At 38.4% G+C, this 17,957-nt stretch overlaps 1 protein-coding gene across 5 annotated transcripts in view; it reads right to left on the reverse strand.

The window, feature by feature from the left end:
* The window catches only part of RPS6KC1 (ribosomal protein S6 kinase C1), an 86,596-nt gene that overhangs the window by 64,751 nt on the left and 3,888 nt on the right, over window positions 1-17,957 (reverse strand). For 2 of the 5 annotated variants that reach the window (XM_042051488.1, XM_042051487.1), the window contains exons 2-5: window positions 17,015-17,050; window positions 12,556-12,676; window positions 4,648-4,763; window positions 2,587-2,680 (exon numbers count right to left, since the gene is read on the reverse strand). In XM_042051488.1, the coding sequence (XP_041907422.1) occupies window positions 2,587-2,680; window positions 4,648-4,763; window positions 12,556-12,676; window positions 17,015-17,050 (367 nt within the window). Of the gene's footprint in view, window positions 1-2,586; window positions 2,681-4,647; window positions 4,764-12,555; window positions 12,677-15,709; window positions 15,794-17,014; window positions 17,051-17,957 lie in introns of those variants that run through there. The other 3 variants (XM_042051489.1, XM_042051491.1, XM_042051490.1) reach the window with 3 other exon arrangements.

Genomic DNA, 17,957 nt, shown 5'->3' on the forward strand with positions numbered 1-17,957 from the left:
TCATGCAGAGAAGAAAACTGCCTGTGTAGCCTCCAATCCTGCAAGAAAGAAGGGAAACTCACAACAGAAAAGTTGGAGGAAGACAGAGGATACATTAACTAGCATAATAATAGTGGGCCATTCACCTGCTCAATTTAGGAGCAACAGTATCAAATTTGGGGGTGGAGGACTGAGCATTTATTAAACACCATTTAGAGGTATCAGGTGATAGAAGCAGATCTGATTGATGGACAAAGAATGCAGCAAGAAAGCATGAATGGAAAAGCTTTGGAAGGGTGTTCTGGCCACCCAGAAGAGATGAATTAGAGCCCATCTACATAGCAGACTTCACACAGACTCAAGTTCCCCTCCCTACAGGTCAAACAAAACCACATTTACTCTTGTCTTGTAGCCAGCTGGACCAAAAGTTGTATGAACACAGCTAGCATGGCACAGAGCCTGAGCTAATAAACTTTTCTTTAGGTCAGGTTTAGAGCCCAGAGCTGGCACCACACAGCAACAGCCACGGGGCTTCCAGTCATCTTACAGGATAAGAAGCATCTCAGATGCACAGGCTTATTTCTGGAAAGATAATGTGTACATGGTAAAACAAAAGGAGAAAGGAAAAAAGAGAATGAGAAAAAAATTAACTTCCTGATGAAGTTCTCTAAAGAATCAGGTAAGGTAATTGATACAGGAACACTTATGAAGAGGAAGCTGGACATCTGAACATCATCCCATGTACTCAGAGAAGAAGACAAAGTGACTGTCAGGAATATTAGAAGAGAATAATGATGCTGAAATTGAACACAAATTTCTGTTCTTGTCTCTGCCCTGTGCAATTTCACCAGGTATCTGAAAAGTAAACACAGTTTCCAAAAATTGGTGGAAAGCCTGGGTAACTTGGCCTCTTGAAAAGCAGATTCCTATGAAAGCATGAATTGCCAAACTCCTTTTATAAGCAAGATAACAGTTGCTTATTTTCATACAAAAACACTTCTACTACTGCAATCAATTTGCATCTTCAACCATTAATGTGCACACCTTCTGCAAAATGAACTTTGTCTGAACAGATAAAGGTGAGAAAACACAACCCACCCTTAAAAGCAAACAGCAGCACCTGTTAAGGGATGGATTTGCTACTTCTCAGTACAACAGCCTGAAGGAGCAGTGCCCACGTGGAGGCCCTTGGATGCCCACAGAAAGTAACACAGGGAACCAGCCACAGTTAACTGCCACAATCAGACTGGGAAAAACCAGATGCAGGCAGGAGGCCGTGAGGAGAGGCAGGGAAAGGACTCAAGGCTGAGTATTGCCACTGCCATCTAGAGGCTTTAAAGACAGATGTTTCTTTCTGTCCATAGCTTCCCCCCACCAGAATCTGCTTTCAAACATAAGAAGATATGAGCTGGAAGACACATAGGTTTTTAGAAAAATGTAACTCCACAAAAGTCACATTCAGCATCTCCAAATCCTGTGCTAATAGTTGTTCCAAGTATCCCGTAAAAGCCCTCCAGCCGATTCAGAAGGGTATCAAAGAATTTTTCTACTTTACAGCATTTTTTTTTCTTTTCAGTATTTTATCTGACATAAAGGAAGTGGTTTTCTTCTGCTAAAAATGAGGCCCTTGTGAATAATGAATAGAAACGTTCACATTAAGCACTTTTAGAAGCACTCTTTATTTTATAAGGCAGAGTGTAAAGTGAGTGCATTGTCAGAATCTGGAATGTGATATTTCACAGAAATCATTAAAACCTTTTAAAACTAGTTAGTGCTATTTATCATAACTGTCCTCTTCAACTAAACACCTTTCTCTTCACAGAACAAAATATTGTGGGGACATTAGTTTATTAACATAATAGGAAGTACTACAAAATAAAATCCAAATAGCTTCCCATATAGAATATATTGTACAACTAAGCACAAAGTTATTGACAATGAGAGATCCCAGTGACAAGTCATACAACCTCAAGAAAAAAAAAATAGCCAACCACTGTTAGAAGACAAAACCATTTTTTGTTATGCAAGAATTGTTTTATCAAAGCAAATGCTATACCAGAAATATCAGATCCCTTCCCAAATAAGCTTAATAAGTGTTTTTATAATATAGATTTATACATGAGAGCTAAACAATTCCAAAGGAAAACTTTGGGGTCGGACACGAATTTCCTAGAAATTACAAGAACCAGGCATAACTCAGAAATACATAAATATCTGAAGGATTGCATGGTACACGGAAATGCTTAAGGGGACTCAGCCTAGAGGCAGGCAAGAAGCTCTAGTATAGTATTTATTTGGGCTGACTGACCCTTCCTTACAGCTATGCTATTATTTAGTGCAAGTGCAATGCCACTAAAAGTGCCACTAAAATTACTCTACACGTAGTATCCAAGTCAGCATGTACACCTTTACAAGAAAACTTCCAGAAGTGCAAACAGCTCTGCTGAGCCCAGCTTCTCTCTTGCCAGTCCCAGCTCTGGCATTTCTGCCATACCAAGCAAACAGAAACTGGAGGCCAATGCCCCATGAAGAAATATGGCACTTGTCATTTATGAGCTGCTTTAAAACAGATCATGCTATGAGGTTATGTGAGAACAGGAAGCAAACCTTCAGAGCTGCAATCAGACAGGTTGTCAGTCAGAGAGTCAGACAAAGGCTCAACAGGACCAATCAGTTCAGAGCCATCATGCACCTCTCCACCCTGAAAAGAAAGAGGGAAAGGAATTATTCAGCTGCTGTGCTCTATGGAAATTCTCATTGTATAGAAACGAAAGCCAAAATGATATTTCCTACTCAGTGAATGCTCCATTACTTCAGAATTAATGCATTTAATTGAACTATTGGCAAAATTAAACAAGGACTTTTGTTTAAGCCATGCTTGGTTGCCACAGACTGACTAGATATCTAAATATTTAGCCTACTGCAGCTTCAGAGTTCTGAAACACAGAGACCTGCACACCCAAGTCTAACAGGGAGAGAACAATAGTACTCCTGATCTCTTGTGTGACATACAGTCTGTGCCCTTCAGTGGTGCTCCCAAGCTCAGCAGGTCCCTCACACAGGACTGTCTGTCCATCAGACTAATGTCTCACTCGTGACCCACTATCTTGAGTCCAGTCGTAGTTGAGACTTAAAGATACAAGGAGGACATTCCTTTCCAAGCCTGAATGGAACCAAAGCTAAGAGAAGTAACAATAGCCCTAGAAACTACCTAAATTTTTGGGGTGCTTTTTAAATTTCTGCTTCACATCTCAAGTGCACACTTTCCATGCCACTTTAACAGAAAGTGCACCATTTTCAAGGCCATGTTACAAACAGGCATTGCTAATCTGTCCTGGACGAGCCCAGCATATCTTCACACAAGCCAGTTCATTCTTCTGGAGTTCACAACACATAGATCCAGAGAGCTCTCCCTTCAGATGTTTCTAAGAATTCATTGTCCAAGTCTCTCTCTCCACAGCTATTTGCACAAAAATCTGAAAAGGAACAAAACCACCCCTGAGCAGAGCTAAAGCACACGGGCTGAGCTGGTGACAGACCAAACCTAAGGCTCTCTTACGGAAAACATGACACCACATCAGCTAGCAAATGGGCCTAAATTATTGCATTTGCATAACTGCCCTGGAAGACATAGTTTCTCCTACAAAAACATTGGTTTTCTAGTTTTATTCATTTCCTTGCAAATCCAGAAAGGTCCATTGGGAGGCTAAAACTAATACTTTTATTAAGCAAAGGAGGGAAAGAAAACTCTGAAAAAGTACCCAAAACCACAGAGGTACTTCTGAAGAACTGAAAAAAATGCAAATGCAAATAAACCAAGAAAGTAAAATAGTCCAACTTGGTCTCCCACTCATTTATTGCCACCAAAGCTTAATGAATTGTTTTAAATATTTTAAAGAACCCTGCAATAAATTCATGAAAACAAGCAAAGAATTTTAAGCTTTGATATAATTTTGCTTTTGTATATGTATCATTTAAATATACTAAACACATTAATATGCTTAAGTCCCATCTCAGCCAGATAAACGTTTCCTTAATTCCAGAGAGTTACTATCACGGGTACATGTAAATTTATGCTTATGAGTTTGCAGAACGTTAGACTAAGCTACTGAAAATAAAGTGGTTTGAATGAACAATTGAAAAGAAACTGCTTCAGCTGTAATAAAGAGGAAGCCCACATCAATGTACCGTCCTAAAATTTGGTATGGAGACTGGTTCTCACAACACTGTACAAGCAGCACATTGGACTAGTTACATGCCAAATTTGTTGCTGGGGTCCTGAGTCCATAAAAGATCATAAGGAAACAGCGTAAACAGTCTTCACTCCTTTGGCTTGAAACTATAAACACCTACTTAAAATATAGGAACAGTGATAATATTTTTATTACTTCCCCACTGGAATTTATCATCACAAGTTTTGCTCATCATTCAATAAAACAAATTAAATTCCCTTCACCTGAAGCTCCTGTAAAACTTTCCACCTTGTAGAGGTGTGGCATGGGGCTTTTTTAAAGCCACATTTCCAGAGTGAACAGAGAACTCCCAGTCCCTTCTCAAAGCATATCCGACCAGCTCACTTCATTCCATGGTTTATAAAGTAAAGCAGAATCAGCACTACACTTCAGTCACATCAGTAAGAAGCAAATACTTCTGCAAATACTAACCAACCTTAAAAAACTCTTCCAGCTGTTTGCTGTTATAGAGAGCAGGTATATTGGCAGAAAACTGCAAAAGATCTTCAGCACATTGCCTTCTTTCTTCAATCACCGTTTCATCAAATCGCCCTGGAACAGACACATAGATGGTCATGACAGTTTTAGAAATAACTACACATTTATTTTGCAATAATAACTACAACAAAAGAAAACAAATGAGACAAAAGCAACCTTCTGGAGACAACGCCCTGAGTCTATGAAAGTCACTTCAACGCTTCAGGAGAACATAGCAAATCTTCAAACTTCCTATTCTCAATTGTTCCTAGAGTCCCGTCGTCCGCAATCCACTCGGATGATGAAAGCTGGCAGCTACGACAAGAATCCTTCGCCCTCTCATCGTAAGAATATGTGAGGCAACACTCTTGATTAGCCAAGAGACACTAACGGATGTCCAGTGTTATCTGACAATAAATGATACATGCACAATTTGACAATATGCCAGTCAGTGTCAGCCTTGATTACGGCCCAAATCCTGTAAGGAGCTGAGCAATCTTCACGTATTCTCAAGAACAACGCACAATATGAGCGGGTAGTAAACAAAGTATTACTAAAAGCCCCCAAACAGATCTTCAATTCCAAGGTGCCATTTATGGAGAAGACAAAGTGTAGGGGAGATGGTGAAGCCCTGCTACCAGGCACTGAAGCTTTCCTCTGAAGTAGCTCCATGCAGACAGGGTCTCATCTCCTTCTGGATTCAAGAGGTAAACAGAGCTGGGAAGCAGCTCATTTACTAAAATGTATGAACCTTCCTTTTTCTCTACCCAGCACCCAAAACATTCCAATTAGAAAAAACATACTTAAAAAACAATCCCTTCAGTTCACCTGAAGAGATTTGCTTCTCAGGAGAAAACCCTTGGACTGCTACCTTAAATTCACATCCTTCACAATTGCACACAACTTATTTTAGCTTTTTATATCAACATCACTTTGTTGTTGAAATAGTTACAAGTTTACAAAAGGAAAAGGGCAGAGGTTAACAGTAATAATTGGAGGAGAATAGAACAGATATTGCAACAGCTATACAGAGGGGAAAAAAGGACTGGGAAGACAAGTTGAAGAAACAGTACTGCTATAACAGCATGACCAGAAAAATAAGAACCACCTGTGACAGCTCTGTGGCATTAACCTTTGAAGAGGACAAAAGCAACATTGCATACAAAAGCAAAATTCATTTATACTTAGAGCAAGCAAAAAAATAATCCCAGAAGAAAGTATCAAAGCAGGATTCTTTCCAGAAATTCTTCAAGTAAATAGCTCCTGCCCATGCGGTACCAGAAAAAAGAAAATAAAACTAAAAAGACACACACATACTCACAAGATCACAAACAAAGCTTTTGGGGCTTATTTTTCCCATGAAAGAAAAGAAAAGACATCATTGGGCTAATTTTCAGCTGGACTGGTTCCGTGCCTTGCTCACCCCGCCGTTTCAGCTGTACAAACAGGAGCAGCTGTACAAAAGAGTGAGCAACAAGCAAGCAGAAAGAAGGCAAAAGCAGCGCTACCACGGTGAGTGGCAACATTGAAATCAGGCCCTATTAAACTGCTCATCAAACTTCCTAAGTCTTCAGAGCAACACTGGGGGTGCATTAGGGCTCTTGGTTCATTCCATGCAAAATTGGACATCATGGTAAGAAAACAAATTCCCTCAGCAAAGCACAGCAGCATGGGCCAGTTAAATGAACCTACAAAAAAATCACACAAACGCTGTTACTATGCAGTAGAAAATCAACTGTGAAAAAGTAAACACTTAACAATACCAGAAACAGACAACTTTTGCAAGAAAGTAACACTGTAAGATATTTTTCCTCGTTTCTCAAGAACCTCTCCCAGCTTCATTTCATCAAACTAAATAAAAACTGGCTTTCCTTATCCACATCTTCTCAGTATCTGCACTGGGCGCCAGATAGGACACATGGGGACCAGCCCTGTGAGGCTGACCAGTGTACATTCACCCACTGCCAGGCAGCTGCAAAGCTCACAGGTAGGAGCTGAGCCTGCCTGGCCCTCAGCAGCACCAAAGCATGTGCTCTCTTCTTACTCAGCTGCCATTCCACAGACTTTGCAGAAGTATAATTACATTTGCAACCGCCTTCACTCTCAAATTTAGCTGATATTAGCCACATCAGTAAGGGGTTTGACTTTCTGGCAGCACAATTACACAAGCCTTAGTTTCTTAGGAAGCTGAGCTAAAAACAAATAAAAATACATGTTTGAACAGAGCAACTGAAACATTAGTCAGTGTCACATTTTCCAGCCCATTAGCATGATGATACACTATCAGGAAAACTGCTTCTAGAACTAGAGGGCTTTAGGGGAAGGAAGAACATTATTCAGTACTGGTTCAGTTCACAGACCTCCTGGCATCTTGCTGGCAGTTTAATTCCCAGGCAACGCTGCCTAACTCCTTCCTCCTTCTCCTTTTTTCATACTTTCAAGCAATGCTGTATTGCTCAACACTTTCATCATCACCCTTCTCAAGGAAACGCTGAAAGGTGCTTACACAGCCAGCTGACTCTCCAAACATTTCTTTTAGGATATCATTCTCCATCTAAATCAACATTATTTCAGCTAATCTTTACAATCTCTCAGACACACATAAAATTCATTCTAGAGATCGCATCTTTCTGATATTTTTAAGAAGTGTCAACTACAACTTTAGCATGTAACACAGTTGTTACTCCTCCAGTGATGTTCCATTCAAAACTTTCTATTTACATGGAAACAAAATGTAAATTTCTGTGCAAAGAATGCACCATCAATTTTGTGGAGAAGACCTGAAGAACAAAACACCCAGCAAGATTTGTGTTCATGTTTCAGTTAGTTTCTCACAAGACTTCCTACTGTACACAACACCGAATTCATAAATATGTTACTTCATTCAGTGTCTTCAAATACAAAGGGCATCCTTTTGTGAGCTTTGTAATGTAAATCATCTTTCTGACTCACTGCTAACAAGTCACCAATATCGGGGGGGGAAGTTGTTTCTTTTTTGGTGGGGTGCAGGGTGTGTACTAATTTTTATACTGAAGTACATTTCTGCAGTTGTTAGATACAAAACATAAAGATTTACCCATATTTTGGTAAAATGCCATGTATAGTCAACATATGGAAATACTTAAAAGTGTCCAACAATAACAACAACAAAGAAGTTGTTTGAAAGTACTGAAGAAAATTATGTTGATGCATATTAGGATAGGACAGTAATCCTGTCCCAGAATTAGGTATCACAATTTTAACAGCTGGATCTGTTAACACATTTTAGATTTCTGTGATCAGATTCACTGAGGTTTTTCCTATAAAATGGGTGAAAAAGGTTCAAGTGAAGTACAGAGAAAGTCAGATGATTTCTTTTTCCCCATCCATAGCATGTTTCCTGCTTTGATGCAAGCAACTCTACTGCAACAGCATAAAAAAACCATGCACTTCGTGGCAAATCTTTAGTTGCACGAAATAACGGAAGCACAGCATGACACATTTGTTTTTAAATACATCTTAGTTCTCCACACCATCTCCTGAAACTCTGAATGCTGAAGTGGAGATGCTCTTCAGGTTTAACACTTCTACTACAACTAAGTTCGACTGTCAGAACCAACAACGCTCATTTTGCAAAGTGCACTCTCTGCAAAACAATAGGTGCATATATTAGTTAAAGCACAGGAATCCAAAAAAAAAAATTTAAAAAACACCAGCTGCCAGCAATTCTACTCACAAGTTTAATTAGAAACTAGTCTAAAAGCTGCAACAATTGTAACATCACCACAGGGAAGAAACACTGCTGAAATGGTCCATCAGAGCAGCATGGAAACAAAAGATCTTCAGAGAGATGGACCTTGCAGGCCATCACTAACAGAATGAGACTGAAAACAAGTTTATCAAAACCTTGTTATCTACTAAGATTATATTTTTGCTCTAGTACAAAAAAATACTAGGATTTTTATTTTAAATTAAAATGAATCATATGGCAGTTACCATGTGTACAATTGAGCTGGAAGGATACACAGTAAAATTTTATGTTGTAAATTCAAAGATAACTCTTAAATTGGAGAGTCAGACAGTTCTGTTCCTTTCAGCTATGTACCGATCTTTTAAAATTTGTTTTTACATTGCCTCCACTTTGCTGTATTCTTCTGTGTCTCAGTTTCATTTAAATGTAGTGGGGTTTATTTTCGTTTAGTTTCAATTTCAAAGAGCTTTTTTATAAATAACTGCATTGAATGTTTCTGTGGATTGCCTTCTCTCACAATGTACATTGCAGTCACTTTTGTTCACTAAATACAATAGAAGAAGGATGTTTTTCAGAAGGGATTTCACTCAATTCTTCCCTTGCTTACAGAGCTAGTGTAAAAATAGTTAATTTGCATTTAGAGCAATTTTAAATTATTTAAGATATTAGACACCTGTACTCTCTTCCACCCTGATTCTCTTTTACCCCTCTCTTTTCTCCCCTATGAATAGCTATCATATCTTCTACCTGAAATTAAATTATGCTTTGCAAATACTAGCTTTGTAAATACTTTGTCCAGTGAGAACTCTACTCTGTAAATCATATATAAAATAATCTCAGAATGGAACTAATACTACATGCGTTATTTAACCATTATTGCCCATGCTCTGACATAGCACCAAAACTTAACCCCACTTCCAACTTCATAAATAAGCAAAAATAAAATTACATTAAACTTGGGTACGATTTGGCTGATGTGAAATACGATTTAAATCAGGAATTTTACCAAGCTCTGCGCAGAGAACCACAAAATTTGCATCAGAATTCAGCTTCATAGATGCATGCCAACAGATGTGAAACATGTTGGGTGCTAAAACATACCAATCTGAGACACACAGAAAATTTGGGAAAAGAGCCTCTAGATTACCGCCCAACACTGCTAAAAAATGCCACACAAAGAAAACCTGCAAAAACAAGCACTAGATATGCACCAAAACACACCAAACACTGTCTGGGTGCTAAAACGTGCACAACACATCCAAACCATGCACAAACATATATGGGGATGAACATAAAAAAACAGACACAACAAATGGAAACTGCAAATATACATAAAACATGCACTAGAGGTGTGGCAAAAAAATGCCAAACATGCTCAACGTTAAAAATGTTAAAAATATGGGAGGGAAAAAAAGATGTGGTAGCAGGATGCAAAAAGAAAAAAAAAAAAAAGGCAAACCCATGCTGAAGTGTGCTGTATGTTTAAAAGACCACCATATTTGAAACACATGGCAATGGAAAGCAACACTGCAGCAATGCCTAAGAAACAAAAATGATTTTTTAAAAAGTGCTAAAAGCTTAACAAAAAAAAAGAGCACGTGGGGAATTCATGCCAGAAGACAACAAGTCAAACGTACAGGACACCCAACAGACCACTGCAGTAATGCTGAACATACTGGGACAACACTGTAAAAACCAAAATCCACACCAGAAAGTACATGGAAAACCCAGACCAAAAACAAGAGCATATGCCAGATGCATTTAAAAAAATGCCAAACACCCTGGACACTGAACCCCACACAAGGTGCATAGAGAAACCATAAGCATGGACTGAATGCTAATTAAAAAAACAAAACAAAAGAAAACAAACCAACCTCCAAACTAAACCAACTTGTAAAGACCATAAAAAGGCTTTAACAACCCCAAAGCACCTTAGGCTCTAACAAGCCTGCCCCAAAACACTTCAGAAACTGAAAACCTTGCCAGAAAACACATTAAAAAAAAGAGCATCTGGTAGACTCATGCAAAAAAAAATGCCAAGCATGTTCAAAGACTAAAAACCATTAAAATGCCCCATAATTGTACATGGTAAATCCATGTTAAAAAACCCCACCAAATATACACAAAAAAAGTCCTACTGAATAACTACTAAATACACTGAAAAATCCTACAGTATATGAAAACAAAAAAAACCCCACACCACAACAAAGAAATCCTGGACACAAATAACATCATAGCCATACTCTAGGAACCAAAACCACAAAAACACTCCAAATCCACACTGGAAACCTTGCCAAAAAAGAGAGCAAATGCCAAAAAACCACCAAACATGCTGGACACTGAACATCAAGCAAAGTTCATTGAAAAACATAACACTGGATGGATGCTTATAAAAAAATAACTCAAAACAAACTCGTAAACTCCATGGAAATACATTAGTAACCTCAAAACCAGCCCACAAACTAAAAAGTCCAACAAAAAATGCCTTATAAGCCAAAAAGCCGGACAAAAATGACAGAAAAAGACCATGAGGTAGATTCAAGCTAATACGACACCAAACACATTGGGTACTTAAAACCTGTTAAAATTCCCAGTAATTCTATCTGGTAGATGCACACAAAAAAAATCCAAACTCAAGCGGGACACTAAAAAAAAACTATCAAAAAGCAACTCTCAAAACCCAACAAACTAAAAAGCCCCATTCTACAGGGTTAGAAATGCCTCAGAAACACTTACAAAGCACACAGCAGGTATATGCCAAAAAAAGGTCAAACATGCCAGGCTCACTGAAAAATGCTAAAACCTGCTTAACAACCTGCAGTGTATGCATGGGAAAAAAAGCTACACCTAAGAAATGGGGGATACAGCAAAAAACCCTATATAAAGATGCTACAGCAATGCATTAAGAACCAAACACCTTGCCAAAAGAGCAAAGAATTCACACCAAAAACCTTGCCAAAGAAGTGACCACATGGGAGAGGTTTGCCAAAAAACATCCAACATGCTAGATGCTCACAACTACGCAGAAAAACCCAAAACAAAACTGACTGACTACAGCCACCACAGACTGGGTGCTTAAAAAAACAAAATACACTAAAACAACTTGTAAGTGCCATGGAAATGCCTTAGTAACCCCAAAAGCACTTTAGAAACCAATAAGCTCATCCAAAACCAAACCAAATACACATGATAGATGCATGTACACAAACGTCAAACACCTGTTGGACACTTTAAAAAAGAACTTTAAAATTCTTGGGAAAAAGGCTCAAAAGCAGGTGGTAGATGCACAGCAAAAAGCAACAGTCAGCAACACCTCAGAAATGCCTCAAGAACACTCAGAGAGCATGCAGTACATGTATACAAAAAGATGCCAAACATGATGAACACACTAAAAAATTGTTGAAAAACGCTTAAAAACCCAGTGGATATTGTGTGATACATAGGTACACCAAAAACATAGAGTTCATGCTGAACATGAAGAACACACACTAAAAAAAGTTAATTTTATAAACACAACACTGCTAAAAAATGTGTAGTAGGTGGAATTCTATACAGTCACAACACTTCACTGAAAGCCCACCTACAGCCCATCCATGAGGACATACACATCAGGATGAAGTTAAGACCTGTAAGAGCCAATTTTTTTTTGTCACTTGTTTCTCCTGTGGAGTCACAATCCTCTTGTGATCTCAAAAGCCTAGCTAGATAAAACTGACAATTGCAATCAAATTCCTATAATAAAAATTCTTTTCTGTAACAACCACTTAAGACTCAAATACAGCTCATCGCTAAAGATCAGACAGTTCATATATAAAATATTTTGTTTGCTGTTCAAGTGCTGTTCACAAAGCTAATATAGACTTTATGCTCCTGAAAACAGGGAAAGTATGTTGTAAAGATACAGAACACATACATCAATAAGTATCTCACCTACTACATCTAACACAGTGGCAAAAACATAAAAAGCTCTTATACATTACAAAAATAAAGAAAAGTATCAAGTTAGGATGCCAGCACACCTACAAGTTGAGTAGTAAAAGCACAAGGAAAATTTTCCATCCAGTTCCAAACCGAGATGTACTTATAAATAGTAAGTTATCAAAGAATTTCAACAGGTCAGGAAGAAATTATGCTTACCAAACACTATTGCTTTGGCAAAAGGTGGAAAGAGCTCTGTGTGTCTGCATAGGTTTTTATGAATTTGCCAGAGATCTTTGTGCAGTTTCTTAAAGTCACTGTATCTCTTCCAAACAACTATCTAGAGCAGAGAAACCAGAGAGAAGTATTAGTGAGGTTCATTGTTCATATTACATCACACCACAAATACACTGGTTTAATCACATCAGAGCACTAACTTCAGCAAATTTGTTTAACAAAAATATGCAATCTGAACTGACAACTGTAAAAAGCATTAAAAATGGTCACTATCTGTCCCCGCGCTGCATTTTGGCTAACACTACAGTGCATAGAAAAAAAATGAGTAAAAGCTGAAAGGCGGGCACAGGCAGCACTGCTTCAGTCACTCTGAGATCCAGACCTACACAGGGAGCCAGTAAGAGAGGAAAAAATGCTGAACAGGAGTGCTGCACCATCCAACATTTAACACCACACTGTGCCTGGTGCAGCTGCAGGTGTGGGGAAGAGACAACACCAAAAGAGAAAACCAGAGAAGAGAAATCAATACAAGCAAGGGATTTCTAGGGATGGTACATTAAGCCCCCAGGACTAGAAAACAGCTCCTAAGCTGTCTTAGTAGTGTTGATTAGATGTAAATGCAAGCCCCCATTTTAAATGGTTTTTTTTGTAATACCACCAAAAAGAAAGAGTAGGTTCCTTTTGGAATCTAGACAAAAACTCCATCTTAGGAATACAAAAATGTCATCGGTTCATTATACCAGATACTCCTGATCTGGTCTTTCCAGAAAGTACTCATCTTCCAGTCAGGTATCCACCTTATCCTTCTTCCATCCCACTCTTTCCATTCAAGAAAGGAGGAGAACCCAGTGGGAAAATCAAACCAATTAAAGAAATAAACAATAAAATTTACACTTGACTGCTACTGGATTTGTTATCAGAGTGAAAAGATATTAACAAAGATTTTTTTATATCCTGACCTCATTTTTGGTCAGACTCACTAAGCCATCACAATAAACCTCAACGCTAATGTAAAGTGATTAAAGTAGAACAGAAGGGAAAAACCAAGGGGAGAGAGAGACTGCATGCATTCAGCAGTTGATTCCACAGCTGCATCATTCAAATGTTTCAATTAACTTAATACAACTAACCACAACTTAAAATATTCCACATATTTCTGAATGATTTAACACGTTGCCTTCTCATGAGCAATCATAATTGAAAAAGTTTAAATTTTTTTCAAGCAAACCAGATTTAGAGCTAAGCAAAAGATTTGGATTCAGAGCTTTTTTGTTGTGGGTTTTTTTTTTTTTCAAATATTGCAATCAGAGGCCTTCTAAGTTTCAGCAGATGCAAGTCCTACCTGCAGAACAATGCAGATAGAAGAGGATTGTTAACAGTAGATATGCAAAGCTTTAGTGTGGAAACACTCTACCCACCTTATAAATTTAGCTATACTGGAACCAGCAGTCCTGATTCAGACTCCCTTATTGGCACACATTTTCATGACTTAATTACAGCTGGTACTCAGTGAAGTGTAACACACAAGTGAGGAATCTCAAGAAGGCAAACTAGTCATTTTGCTATCAGAAATAATAATTTTTCAATGCTAAACTTTTATCTAATCCAATAGCCAGAAAGTGGATGATTAGCACTTCTTGAGCAGCGTGCATATAGAACACAAAATTGCCCAAGATGGTGAATTCTTTAAACAGTAAGTTACTGTATTGTCAGTACTTGGAGACAACATGAAAAGCTGCCAGAAAATAAAAGCATGAGATTTCATTCCACTAAAAAAGCATCATTTTTCACTGCTACAAGTGATCATTCAATAGTCAAGAGGAAAAAAATAAATACCCATAAGTCACTTGCACAGCAAAAGCAGTCAAGGTTATCCTCAAATCTTTCAGAAGCTCATGGAAAACATGCCTTTTCATGCATACGGCTCAGCAAAGTTAGCAAAGTTCCCATTCTAACACCCTCATTAGAAATTAGATTTTGGAGGAAGGACACATTGTACTTTGAGGCCCAACGAAGCACAGCAAGGATATCATAAAACATATGTTAGACTTGTAATGCAATAAGGTGCTTGTCATGGTGAGAGCCAGTAGATCTCTATTAACTCATGCAATTCATCTGTTCCACAGTGAATAAGCCTTTCTCCTAAATGAAAAGGAAAAAACCCCACAGGCCTACCCTAGATACAACTGCCTTACACACCACATTGCCACCATCGGCCCCCAGAAGCAAGGAAATTAAAGGTAGGTCTGCTGGCCTTTCTGTATCTACTAACACCCCCCAACAAAACATTAATTTCTTTCATTCTTTTGAGAAGGAAGCCCTTACAAGGCTCTCTTCCTTCCTGCCCCAACCACAACAGCTGGGATTACATTGACTTGTAACTGGCTGCAGTGGGAGAGGTGCTGTAGTAAAGGCTTGTATCCCAAAGGGCAGCCAAAGGAAGTGACAGAAAACTGGCAAGTGGAATTGAGGTCACAGCACACAGCCTTATGTGCAGCTGTACATACGTAAAGAATGTATTAACATCACAGCAGTGGCATTAAGAGACTCCTGAAGGAGGAGGCAGGCACAGCTAAGTGGTCCTACGTGGATGTGGGAAGCAGGTTGCATGAGACAGATCCTAAAGCAACGCGGTGGTCGTGTGCACAGGATTTCTGCTGAATTTCCAACTGAGCATTCTGGAAAACTGAGGCAATTTATTTTCAGTGGGAGCAGGTTAGGGCATAATCTTTCTCTTTCAAAGGCTGCCAAAGTTCTTTTTTTTATTGTAAGAGGCCATGTAACAGAAAAGCTCTCAACATATGGGGTCTTCTGACTACAATTCCCCTTTATGGCAACTACCATCTAGGATATTCCTTGTAATAACCAACTGTTTTCAGATAATGCTTGTAACAGAATCACCCCACAGCTAACATGCTATCACATGCAGAATAATTAATATGGTACAATGCAGGGTGGAAAAGGGCAACTATCAAGTTCATCTCATATTTATGTCCTCTTATTGTCTAGAGTATGTGAAACTGCATGGGTAACCTACAGCCACAGATCAAAGCAATAATTAAAATATATGGTTTTGCTGTTGCGTCAAAACTACTTAACATATATCCGTGCAACACTCTAGCTGAAAGACACTTACAATATTATTTTTCTGATGAATGGACTCATCAACAGCTCTTATAAAGTGCTTTTCCTCACAAATGAAGATTAAGGTAATGGCAGAATGTGCTCATGAATAAGTTCAATTCAGGAGTCTCCCTGGAAAAGGTGAACATCAAGCTACAAACTACAGTAACACAGTTCTAAACTAGACCCATGATCATCTCTGATTCTGATAGGTTATTTTAATCTCCTAGAGATTAAAAAAAAAAAAACCGCAAAAAGCACAAATGCTCATGCTTGCCTGATTCTCAAGATTTCAAAGAAGGATGCAGTAAAGGGGTGCTAGATATATTAGCCAATTCTCACCTCTGCCAAGCCACTAATCAGTAACTCTGATCACACAGAGATGCAATGAATTCAGTTACAAGCTCTTCCTTCATCAGCTCTGCAGGTTCTCCTCAACTGTAGTAAGAGACCGCACCAGAAACTGAACATATGCACGAGTTACACGATGTCTGAAAAGCCATAAGGTTGTGCTTTTGAGGGAAGATTTTGCAGATACAAAGTATAATAGTAACCATGTCAAGTCACTAGTCCAGAAAAAAAATCAAGGGAAAAAAACATGGTTTCTTAATTCAATAGAAAAAAATCCAAAACACACACACGTGGTATATTTCACTCTCTCAATAAATGGCTCATATGACTTTTGAGGTGTTTAAGAGGCACTAGACTACAGCAGACCCTTACCCTTAGCCTCTTCAGAAGAGGCAAAGAATAAGCAATTTTAAAATTTTGTTGAAGTGTATCACTGGAAAATACTAAAGGAGCCTCAGAGAGATAGGCGTAATATATATGACTTACAGTCTAATCTCTCAACTACTCCTACACTCCTCCATTTTCCCTCTTCACTAATAGACAGTAATGGTGCAGGCTTTTCAGTGAAGTATTGGTTAAAGAGGAAAAGAGTACCTACAGCTGAGACCTAAGACTTGAATTGTGGACTGATCTCTAATTTTACCAGTAGGAGTTAAGTAACCATCAATTTGCCAATTCCAGCCCCAAGAAAAGAGCTTGTAAAGTTATCAAAGCAGTTTTGTCATCAAAAGACACTTCACTCCCTAAGACTTTGTTTCAAGTCACCATTCATCACTGAGGGATGAAATGCATCATGTTACACTAGCTACTGTTTTTAACTATGAAAGCTAAAGACAAATGGAAACATATGAAAATTGTTCGCTCAATTACAATGACAAAACACACAGCAACTGCTAAATTACATCAAAGATGCTTCAAAAGGCATAGTGTGATACATAAAGACATTTGCACAAGTTTAAACTGTTACCTCCTGGACATCCTCTGGATTTTTTCTTGAAACAATCTGAAAAGCAAAACAAAAATGAAACCGCGTAAGTGCTTGGATTTTCAGTTTGGAAGTTAAAGAGTAACATACAATGATTCATTGCTGAAGAGAAAAAATCTCGAAAAAGGCAAACAGCTGCATGGTCCTATGCACTCAGAAAGTTTTCATTCAGTTTTAGAGAAGTCTAATACCCAAAGGCAACACAGTGAGGGATTTCAGCAGCAGTCAGTCACGATCACACAAAGACAGACGCACATTCTAGGCAAAATGGCACAAAATGCACTTCTCAAAACAAAGCTACGTAGAGCACATCTCCTATCGTCTTTCCAGTCTCTTCCTATTAATCCATACTAGCGCCACATTACTCCCAATAAGAAGAGCTCATTAAGGCTACTTGGCTTAATATAAGCTGCACCTCACTGAGAATGTGAGGATTTGTATTTAGTAAGACAGTATTTCTACTTTACTTACAATCACCAGAGCGCAGACATGTCTGACTATCCTCACATATTTGTTTCTCCTTAAAAACTCTTTGCCTAATTAATTATAAATGGCTTTGTCCAGAGGAGAATTGCAGTGTAAATCAGGCTTGGCTGCACACCATAAAGAAGCCTGTATTTCGCTGTGATTTTTTTTTCTTTAAATAAATATTGATCACATAAGCCTTTGTAATCCAAGTTTTATATTGGTCTTATAAACAGCAGTAAAAGCACATCCCCACAAACACACAAACCAAACAGAGACATCTTTAATTCATAACTGCAATTATCTTGTGCAAGTCAGTATATCCTTCATCATAAGAGCCAAAGCTGTTTAACAAAATAATTAGTCTACTGTTAGCTAAAGCAAAATAGGGCATTTTCAATCCAACTGGGACTATCCTCAGCAACACACCCCAGAATAATTGATGCCCTGAAGAGGTGAT

This window comes from Corvus kubaryi, unplaced genomic scaffold (genome assembly GCF_017639235.1).
Source record: "Corvus kubaryi isolate FWS band 111438036 unplaced genomic scaffold, C.kubaryi_AGA036_p1.0 76, whole genome shotgun sequence".
NCBI lineage: Eukaryota > Metazoa > Chordata > Aves > Passeriformes > Corvidae > Corvus > Corvus kubaryi.